The sequence below is a fragment of the Pestalotiopsis fici genome (assembly GCF_000516985.1).
Source record: "Pestalotiopsis fici W106-1 unplaced genomic scaffold PFICI_Scf_12, whole genome shotgun sequence".
NCBI lineage: Eukaryota > Fungi > Ascomycota > Sordariomycetes > Amphisphaeriales > Sporocadaceae > Pestalotiopsis > Pestalotiopsis fici.
The window spans coordinates 600,119-610,369 of record NW_006917102.1 but is presented as its reverse complement, the minus strand read 5'-3'; the positions used below and the strand labels follow the sequence as shown (position 1 = coordinate 610,369).

The window sequence follows — 10,251 nt, the reverse complement described above, 5'->3', positions numbered from 1 at the left end:
CCTCGCGTCGCAGTGACAGCACTTCTACTTCGATCTTTTCTGCCTCCTTATACCTCCCCTGCTTGAAGTAGGTCGCTGCAAGAGATACCATACTTTCGATTGTATTTGGATGTTTATCTCCTAGGATCTCGCGCCGCAGTGACAGTATTTCCGCGTGGATTTTCTCCGCCTCCCTCTGCCTCCCCAATCGCTGAATCGATACTCCTAGCCTCGATCGAGCAATAAGCGTGTGCGGATGGCTCTCACCCAAGATCCTCTCGCAAAGCTTAGACATCGCCATATCGACCATCTCCCTCTCTCTCCATCTCCCCCTGTCACATAAATAATCCGATATTCTGAACAAAAAGTATGCAACTTCCTCCCCTTTGTCGTGAAGTCGTGCCCATTCGCCTACCCGCTGTGCATGTCCCAGCATCTGTTCACACCAGTCCCAGTTTTGACGGTGCCACTGTTCGGGGAATAGCATGTCTGTTATTTCGAATGCCATTTTCGCGGACCGTGCCTCCATCTGGCTCTTGGCATTTTGTATATGCAGATGGTACAAGATCGCCTCCTGCACTAACTTGTGCATGTCATAAACTCGGTCACCATGAGATTTGCGGCTAGTCTGCACTGGGCGCAAAGTGACGAAAGAGAACTCTTCAAGCCGAGCGAGTGCCTCTATCACATCGTCATCGTCGTCTTCGCTGTCGTCTTCGCTGTCGTCTTCGCTGTCGTCTTCGCTGTCGCCTGCGTTGTCATCGCCGCTGTCGGACTCATCGCTATTTCTGCTTTCTCTACCATTGCTTTCGGATCCGCCCCTGGAGATAAAACCTGGGCTGCTTATCTCCTCGTCAATATTATCGCTCTTCTCATCGTCCCGCATCTCCGCTATCCTGGCCATGATTGCATACGGGATATTCTGGTTATCCACATAGGCGAGCACCGCTAGGATATCATACGCCATTCTGTTCTCCCTCTTGATATACTCCATCGAAATGTCCCAAGTCTCCAATACGCTGTTCGATACTTCTGGTCTGCGATGGCGATCATGCTCTGACCTCTTTAGTATCTTCTGCCGCTTCTTCCTCTGCTGGATCCTCTCGACATACTCGCCGATCGATATCTTTGTTCGCCGGATGTAGGCCGCAGCCTGGCTGATGGCGAGCGGAAGCCAGCCCAGCTCGGCTAGTAGTCGTAGCAGATCGCCGTGGCCTTCGTCTCCCTCGTGTATCTCGAGGACTGACATGGCCTGAAACAGACTCTCGGCTTCTGCATCAGTCATGCGAACCACGTTGATGCCGTGTCCCGGTCCCACGTGGCTGCCCACAATCTGCTGATCTCGACTGGTCCACAGCACTGTCCCAGTGTTGCCTCGTGGGATGTAAGCGGACAAGTCAGTGACACCACCATCGCTGGCACCGTTGCCGGCACCATCCGTGGCACTACCGCGTGCGAGCCTTGGGTTCCGCCTGACCCCAAACAGCGACAAGTCGTCCGCATTATCAAGCACCATGACCCAATGCGGCAGCCCCTCGATGGCAGCACGCACGGCCTTTAGCAGCTCATTGCCATCAAGGCCGCCTGCTAATCTCAGCTTTGTCGCGATCCACTTGTAGTCTTGTGCAAACGACGTCTCGGTATCGGCGTGGACCCAGAACACGGAGCAGGAGGAGTCGTTGGCGCATCGGCCGTATGCATATTCGAGCGCTAGCTGCGTCTTGCCCGCTCCGCCGAGTCCCCATAGCGCCGCGCTCTGGTATTCGGTCCGGGGCGGGAGTAGCCGCTCGAGCTGCGCGGAAATGCCGCTGCGCCGGACAAAGTCATTGTTGCGCGGGAAGTGGATCGCCTGGCAGGCGGCTTGGGCATCGTGAAGGGAATCTACATGGACACTCAGCCTGCTTCCTGATGAGCAAAAAGACCAAGTCAATCTTGCATACCTTTCTGGTCACCGAAATTAATTGTTGTGTTATTGAACTGACTTCCTGCCAGCACGTTGCGCCCTCCGATCGGGTCAAAAGAGTTTGACGTGGCCATGTGCAGTAGGTAATCGTTTTTCGATCGAAAGGTGGGGTACGACGGAAGCGATCGATCTCATAGATAGCGGCCAGGTTTAGTATCTCAACCCACGACACAACGACAGTCGTTTATTCATCACAAAAATCAGACTCCGGTTGTTGCCATGGATGGGTATCCATTCAGTATGCCCAAGGCTTTGCTCGTTGGGCTGTAGCCGCCAGCCTTATCCAGCTGAGGTCCTTGGCTTCGTAGCGAACCCCGCATCAGCATGAAGCGCCACCGCCCGACGACTATGCGATTCTCTACCATGCATGCGTGTCCCCGAGCAGTGGTGGCATATCAGTCCCGTCTTGAACTTGCAATACATAGAGCGGAGAACACATAGAACAGCGCTTCATTCCAGTATGTCTTTCAAGTCGCCTTCCGACCGTGATGGCTTCACCGTTGCGATAATCTGCGCATTGCAAACCGAGTACAACGCCGTCTCACTCATCTTTGACGAATTCTGGGATGACGACGAAGACAAGTATGGCAAAGCCAGTGGAGATCCCAACCACTACACGGTTGGTCGCATAGGCAACTACGATGTCGTCCTGGCCCTCTTACCACATATGGGGAAGGTGAACGCGGCCAGCGCAGCTGCCAGCATGCGTTCTAGCTATCCTGCCCTAAGACTTGCCCTCATTGTCGGCGTCTGCGGTGGTGTCCCGACTAGTCGTCAGCACGGAGAAATCTTGCTTGGCGATGTGATCATCAGCAGTTCGGTGGTTCAGTACGATTTCGGAAGACAGTACCCCGATAAGTTTGAACGCAAAGATACTATCCAAGACAACCTTGGCCGCTCAAACAAAGACGTCCGTGGCCTTATTGCTTTGTTTGGGACTGATCGCGGGATGGAAAGGCTCGAAACCCGAACACTTAGATATCTCGAGCAATTGCAAGCCAATGCAGCTTCAAAGAAGCGCATTGGCAAAGATAAATATAGCTACCCCGGAACCGCCCAAGATAAGCTTTTTGAGCCGAGCTATCGCCATAAACATCATCTACAGGTTGCGTGTATCTGCCACGAATGTATCCAGGATGCAGATCCCGTCTGTGACTTGGCCATGAGCTCGTCGTGCATCGCCCTAGGCTGCGACGAGATCCATCTCGTGCGTCGGGATCGACTCGATGAGAGGCAGAAACAGCAGGCAGCAAGCGATTGGGTCATACAGGAACCCAACATACATATTGGATCTGTCGCATCTGGCGACACTGTGATCAAATCGGCTAGGCACCGGGACAGAATTGCCCAACAAGAGAATGTCATAGCCTTTGAGATGGAAGGGGCCGGAGTCTGGGATGAAGTGCCCTGTATTGTGGTGAAGGGCGTGTGCGATTATGCTGATTGTCATAAGAACAAGGGGTGGCAGGACTTCGCAGCCGCTACGGCGGCGGCGACAACCAAGGCGATTCTCGAGCGCTATACTCAGACGGACAAGGACATGATTTCCAAAAGATCGGAAAAAGTATCCTCGGAAGAAAACCCAGGAATTGTGCAGAATGACCAACCGCCGGCAAATATGCCGCGATCTGTTTTCAATGGGCCGATCAATGGGCGCAATGTACTTGCTGGATCGTCCATTACAGGTGGAACCTACAATTTCGGCTAGGTGATGTGCTGGATCAGACCAAAATGATGCGGTGTATCAGTAAGCCATACTCTTTTTCTCGATGGCAATAGCTCATGTATCTTCTTTATAGTTATTAGATATTTATCAAGTGACCACGGAGCGTGGTAGTGAAAATTTTTAGTGAGAACTGCGATTTTGTTTCGTCGCTTGGCATGAAATAGTACATGACAAGTCAGTGCTGTCTGGCCATTCACAGTTGGATTTACCGAAACACCGACATCATTATCGTCACTAACCAGGTCCAAAAAAAAAAAAAAAAAAGAAAGAAAGAAAAAGGTAAATTTTCGGAATAGGCAAAAATTATACAACACCGGGGACTCCCCAGCTGTCACCGATCTGAGTACTAATCCAGCTCTTTGGAGCATCTTCATAGCTATTGTGGTGACTGGTGTTCCTGACCACTAAATGGCCAATTCCTTCGAGCACGTATGGGATCGCCGGCTTGCAAAACATTCAATCAGGGCGTGAATATATCTCTGAGATGAAGACCTACTATGATTAAAGAAGGCTGCGGGGCTTAGAGCGATAGCGCGACGACTTTCGAGATCGACCATTCGTGGCTGTGCCTAAAGTCCCACGCATTCGCACGACAGTACACTTGACATCGCTTGCTCCGCCCCGGACGTAGATTGTGAGATTGTTTGTACCCTGCATTGTTATTGGTCGAACGGGATACCGAAGTGTGCCTCTTAAGGAATCATGTCTATTATTTATGATCTTGGCCGTGCCCATAATGGCTTACCCCTCAATCCCCTCAATCCCACCGAATATCAGCACTATGTCCTCGCCCTCGCCTTATCTCCCGAGAACAACCTACAAGACCAGATTTCCTAGCTATTCGCAATGGTACATGAAGAGCAAGATAACACGAATCGTTATTACATTTCAGGCTTTGGCGCCCTGGCCGACTTTATCGACAGCGATGAAGATCACAGCACGGCTGTCTATAGTCGATTTGGAAGATTAGCGGCTCGCGATCTCCTATTTTACCAGAGCGAGCTGGCAGAGTTGCAATCACGCCAGGACCAATATGATCTTGAAGACGCCAACGAAGCTCTGAGCTCGTCGGAAACGCGGAGAACTATCAGGCAGCACACTCGTGACTGGGTCACATTTCAGAATATAGCAAGCGCAAATACACCTACCTCCGACACTTATACATCCGATAGATGGAAGAAAAGAATGGATCTTGCCATGAACATCCGGAAAACCTTGGTGGAGTATCAAGAAGCACTTATTCGACACTCTAAGGTTTTATCCTTTTCACAGCCTACCGAGCAGACGATGAAGGCACTGTCGGGCTACTTCCACACACGAGTTGCCCTGAACGAGGCCGAGCCGCAAATGACAACGTTACCTATGCTTACCGGCGCCAGTTCAAATCTGTACCCACGAGATATGGACGAGAGACAAATCCGTTCTTCCGACTATGTGACACTAAAATTACAACCTCACCCAGACCTTCTGACCAATTTTCTTGGTACGTATGTGTCAAGGTGCTTCCGAACAAGGGAACCACCGCTCTTGCCTCAACACCGCGCTGCTATCTCTCATATCCCGCGGGACGAGGTGGTGCGTTACCCCCTCAGGCGAATCCACTTTGTAGCAACTCTTATATCTACCTTCTTCGCAGGTATCCTACTTTTCCTACCGATATTCGTTCTTTACCATATAGCATCCTCGCAGCCAAATATAACGATAGGCCTTATTGCAATGTTTGTTGCCATTTTTGCCGTCGCCATTGTCATGATGACAAATGCTAGGAGGGCAGAGGTTTTTGGTGCTTGTGCAGCGTATGCCGCGGTTCTTGTCGTGTTTGTTAGCGGAGATTTTGCTGCTGCGGTAGATAACACTGGATAAGGGTTCTTGGATTGGAGACCCTTGTACAGTAGCTTTGGAGAGAATCTTGCTATGTCTTGGAAACATTGATCTTGGTCGGTATACGAGGGCTATCTAGAATGTTCTCAGGCTCGTCGCAGATTTAGAAACATCTGATAATACAGCTAAGTTAACTCAGACTGAACGACTACGGTGCCGCACTTATTCAGTTGTCACAAAGGTCTAGGTAGTGTGTCTGAGAAATTATTTATACTGCAGCAAACAATAATCAATACCATATCTAAAGTCCTGCTGCTCTACAATGGAACCTATGTGCCATTAATCGCTAGAAAATGTGCAGGTATCTGTCCTTGGCCTTGCCTTCATTTATTTGCCGGAAAGGGTATCCTAAAAGGAGGAGATAGGAATGGTCTAAACAAGAAAAAGCCTGACGATAGCATCATCCCTTTTCTATCTTATCAAAATTCTGTAGGCCTCCGAGGATCTTAGTGCGCAAATATTGATACTGTCGCTTTCGGAGTTCATTGCTTTGCTGTTCTCGCAGCACATCATCTCCTCTAACCTTCTCCAGCCGCCTGTGGGATTGGTCGTCAAGATGGTCCTCGAGCCTGTCAAGGTCTTCGAGTGTTCGCCTCAGCCGGAGTTGGACATCTGCTTATTATCAGTGACTAGCTTCAATGCAATGTGAGTTGTATAGAAACTGACCGCATTTGACAGGTCTGCTTGTGCGAGCATTGTTGGGTCCATGTCTCAATACGTGAGCAAAACGTCGCCGCAAACTTGGTTCCTCCGCTGCCGGCACCCCTTCCGCGGCTCGCAGAAGAGTCTCGACATTTCTTTCTACACTATCGTAACGTTCTCTCCATTCGATCATGTGAAAGTTGTCCGCTTCGATAAAATCATCTTGATCCACAAATGAATCGACATGTTTATTAAACACGTCAAGGTCCTCAAGAGTGTCATCTCCCAGGACAACATCAGCAACGAGGCCATCCAGGACAAAGAACCTCTTCTCTCTCAAATCCTCTCCCAAATTCAGCCGGTTGTCACTGTATCCTAGGAGCTTTTTCACTGTACCGTTGGAGAGCTTGACGAATCCTTCATTATGAGGAAAATATGAAATGTCCAACCCACAAGACTCAGCGAATTTCAGTGACACCAGGTCAATGTCGGATCCTGTATCCATGTTGGCGAGTGTCCCCTGCGAGTTGATGGAACACCTCAGCTGCTGGCGGGGTGTTTCCATATGCAACAGTCTGCGTATATTCAGGCCTGAGACTGTTGCCTTTTTCTTAAGGCGATGGCGGAACTTGGTCAAAGTTTCCGTCAACGTCCTTAAGAAATGGTCACCAAAGACGAGGCCTTCGGGGCAGCATCGGACCACTTGAAACTGGCAAGACCATGACTTTCCAGGATTATCAGGAAAGGCCACTTCAAGCGAAGTCTGGCCAATCGAGCTCGTCTTCTCCCCAATTGCGTTGATAAAAGTAGCCCGTCCAGCTGTAGCCCTATCAATCACTGCACCAATAGATACGGCAAATTCTTCTGTCATCACATTGCGGGTGGCATTTGTGTCGGGGAACCCATCGAAATGTTTGCCGTTGATTAAAACGGGTAAAATTGATCTTTCTTTGGGCTGCTTCGGATACGTTGTCGCAACGAGGGAGTTATCGATCCAGGCCTGGTACTGAAGATTATTTTTAAGCCTTTGACTTGTGTGCTTTGTGGCTTTGGACAAGACGTCTTGGTTGCCTGCCAGTCCCAGCAGCGTTGCGATCGACTTGTAGGCTTGTGAAAACGACGTCTCGGTACGGGCGGGGACCCAGAATACGGAGCAGGATTCGTCGGCGCTTCGGGCGAACTCGAGCGCTAGCTGTGTCTTCCCTATTCCGCCGAGTCCATGTATCGCTACCATTGACTTGTCGGTCTGGGACCGCAGGAGAGACTCCTTAAGTTGCGCGAGTTGGGCGTCGCGCCCGACAAAGTCGTTGTTACGCGGGAAGTGGATCGCCGGGCATGCTTGGGCACGTTGAGGGACATGATCATGCGAGAATGAGTCGATGGCCATATGATTAAATATAATTCGGAAGAGTGGCTCTAGAAAAGGGAAAACCAAATATAAAACCAGCGATATTATAAAGATATACATAATAGATACCGGAGGCAATAGGATGCCGTGGGAGGCCTGAGCTGGGTTAGGCTGCTGCTTAATAGTATATAAGGTTGTGACATACCAGCCGTGCGCAAAGTCCGTCCGGGCGCGTCCAAAAAAGATTACAGGAGAATAATCTGAGCTCGAACACCTTTATTTTCGCTGTTGCCTAGTGTTGTTTTCCTCAAGATCGCGGACTCCAAAAGCGAATTACTCGGAGAATGCCTTGATGCCCAAGGCATTCCGGAGCCTCGTTAGGCTATACGCTTAAGTGGCCATACTACAGCTGCATGCTAAAACCTGCATAACTCTCGAGGACTAAAAAGGCCTTACAGCGGGATAAAGGTGCGCCGAGCTGACATGTCGGCGAACCAGGTATGGTTCCAGCCCACCATCTTTTTTGGAGTCCTACCATCATAATTAGTATTTCTAAACTCGAGTAGCTAATGATTTAGGGGACCTATAAAACTACCTAGGTAGGCAATAAATACGAAGATCTCAAAACGTGTTAAAATCATGTTTATCGTAATGGCCGTACTATATCTCTAAGTGTGCGTAACTCGATTGGCTATCGCAAGCACTTTTCTAGTTGATTATACCCCGCTGTTTTACCCCAAAAATGATAATAATAAACGCACTTGAAAGATTGTACTGGTTCTGCGAGCTCTCGTAATGATGTTAGCTATGTAGTTTTCCCCGCTATCTGTGACCTAGTAACACCACCGTACACACTACGAACCAGCTAAAGTTATACTAACATGAGCTAGCTCCGGCAGCTCCCGCGGGAGACGTCGCTATAGTTGCACTATAACCATGTTTTTACACTTCCGTATAATGCCACCACCACCGACTCGAACGCGCGAAAGAAACAGCAAAACCGGAGGATTGCAAAGTCATTAAATCATCACCGATCCGACTACTGGCCAGCCAATCGCCAGTTTATCTAGGGCAGAGCGGACGGGATGCCGAGTTTTCTGGTGTCTATGGTCGTATGTGGTGGGAATTGCTCAAAATGGCATATACATATTTATGTGACCCATGGACCAGGAATTGATGCAGCACAGCAGGTGAGGCCTGGAATCTCCTTGACGGTGATGCGCCGGTGACCGGTTTAGTGAAATTGAATTGGTAGACTTTTTACGAGAATAAGGACTGTTCGTAAGCTTGCGGCGACAACTATCAAGAAGTTCACCATGCTAGCCGTCTTGACGAGCAATGCAGCGTCAGTACCTTCCCACAAACTCACCAATCTGAGCGGCAACCTCCCAGGCACTGTTTTCAAAGCCAAGCATCTCCGCCGAAAAGAATGTATCGTGCACCGCGTCTTTCTCGTGGTAGATCTGTACCTTGTTCCCGTCGATGGCACCCATTTCGTCCACCCAGCGTACGATGCGCTCATAGAAAATCTCCGCCGAGCCCGCACTGGAGAAAATTGGGACGCTCGTGGCGAAAGGGTTGCCCAGGGGCGTGATGTAGGGATCGGCGGCAGCCCCGGGCCGGCCTCCACCGTAGCTGTGCGCGCCCCAGGCCCCGTAAGAAGAAGGGACGAAGTCGGTGCCAAGGTGAGGATTGCCTGCCATTTCGTAGTCAAACGGCGCCACCCAGGGTGATATGAGAACTGCACACTTTGGCTCCGGGATGCCAGTGGCCGCCCCGTGCTCCGCCAGGTATCGCAAAAGGGCCGTGACGAGGTTGCCTCCGGCGCTGTCACCGGCCACGACGATTTGCTTGGCAGGTACGTGGACGACATTCAGAAGGAAGAGGTAGCTGGATAATGCATCCTGTAACGCTGCTGGGTATGGATTCAGACCACCGTACCCAGAAAGGCGATATTGTACAGAAAAGACAGAGTCGGCGCGTCCTTTTGTGAGTAGCATCTTGGCGATGGTGGCGCACTGGGCATCCCGCCCGTCGCCCTGGATGAATGCCCCTCCGTGAAAGTACAAGAACACGGTCTTGGAAGCGATGGCGGCGTCTGGAGCCTTGGGGAACCACGTGCCTCCGATGACTGCTGGCTGGATCGTTTTGGATACCGGCAGTCCCTGGTAGACGCTCGTAGCGGCGGGTTCCACAACCTGGAAGCGATCGCCTTCTTTGCGCTTTTCCAACGTCAAGCTATCTGTGATGCCGACTCGAGAGATCATGTCGAGTATTGGATAGAACAGACGGGTCATGAATGTTTGTTTTGCACTCCATCTTGGATTTGGTCTGAGCCAGGGAATCAGAGATATGGCAGAATAATAAGGCAGCCGTGCAAGGATGATGATGGAATAGGATAATTGAAATAGCAGCCTCAAAGGCTGGCGTGATATCAGCGGGTGTTTGTCGGTGGATGCCATGCTGATTGTTGCTTGTAGAAGACGACTGATCAAATCTGCAAAGTGGAAAATGTATGTCGTTCTTTTCCTGAAAGCCGTTGACTGTTGTATGAATATGTGCAATGGAGTTGGAATTAAAGTAGGACAAAAAAGACAGGCAGTTCAAGACTGTCTGTTTTGGGAAAACCGACCGCCGCCAGCCGAGGAAGGCCAGAGCCTCCACTTCTTGATCCCAATAGATCTGCCAAGCCCTTGGCCGGCTGACCACCCG

At 50.4% G+C, this 10,251-nt stretch overlaps 5 protein-coding genes across 5 annotated transcripts in view; 2 read left to right on the top strand and 3 right to left on the bottom strand.

Moving 5' to 3' along the window:
• Positions 1–2,016, bottom strand: part of PFICI_13945 (uncharacterized protein) — a gene marked incomplete at both ends in the record, with an annotated part of 2,805 nt that extends 789 nt beyond the window's left edge. The window contains 2 exons of the mRNA XM_007842526.1: positions 54–1,860; positions 1,920–2,016. Coding sequence (XP_007840717.1) covers positions 54–1,860; positions 1,920–2,016 — 1,904 coding nt within the window. The remainder of the gene's footprint in view (positions 1–53; positions 1,861–1,919) is intronic.
• Positions 2,017–2,402: 386 nt separating this feature from the next.
• PFICI_13944 (uncharacterized protein) lies at positions 2,403–3,650 on the top strand (the record flags this gene model as incomplete). The annotated part of the gene is made up of 1 exon (XM_007842525.1): positions 2,403–3,650. The coding sequence occupies one exon, from the start codon at positions 2,403–2,405 to the stop codon at positions 3,648–3,650; it is 1,248 nt and encodes a 415-aa protein (XP_007840716.1).
• Positions 3,651–4,514: 864 nt separating this feature from the next.
• PFICI_13943 (uncharacterized protein) lies at positions 4,515–5,531 on the top strand (the record flags this gene model as incomplete). Its single annotated transcript, XM_007842524.1, has 1 exon — positions 4,515–5,531. One exon carries the CDS (start codon positions 4,515–4,517, stop codon positions 5,529–5,531), a length of 1,017 nt encoding a protein of 338 aa, XP_007840715.1.
• A 418-nt stretch (positions 5,532–5,949) lies between these two features.
• Positions 5,950–7,578, bottom strand: PFICI_13942 (uncharacterized protein; the record flags this gene model as incomplete). The annotated part of the gene is made up of 2 exons (XM_007842523.1): positions 5,950–6,161; positions 6,216–7,578. The coding sequence occupies 2 exons, from the start codon at positions 7,576–7,578 to the stop codon at positions 5,950–5,952; spliced, it is 1,575 nt and encodes a 524-aa protein (XP_007840714.1).
• Positions 7,579–8,885: 1,307 nt separating this feature from the next.
• PFICI_13941 (uncharacterized protein) lies at positions 8,886–9,806 on the bottom strand (the record flags this gene model as incomplete). Its single annotated transcript, XM_007842522.1, has 1 exon — positions 8,886–9,806. One exon carries the CDS (start codon positions 9,804–9,806, stop codon positions 8,886–8,888), a length of 921 nt encoding a protein of 306 aa, XP_007840713.1.
• Positions 9,807–10,251: the final 445 nt, after the last annotated feature.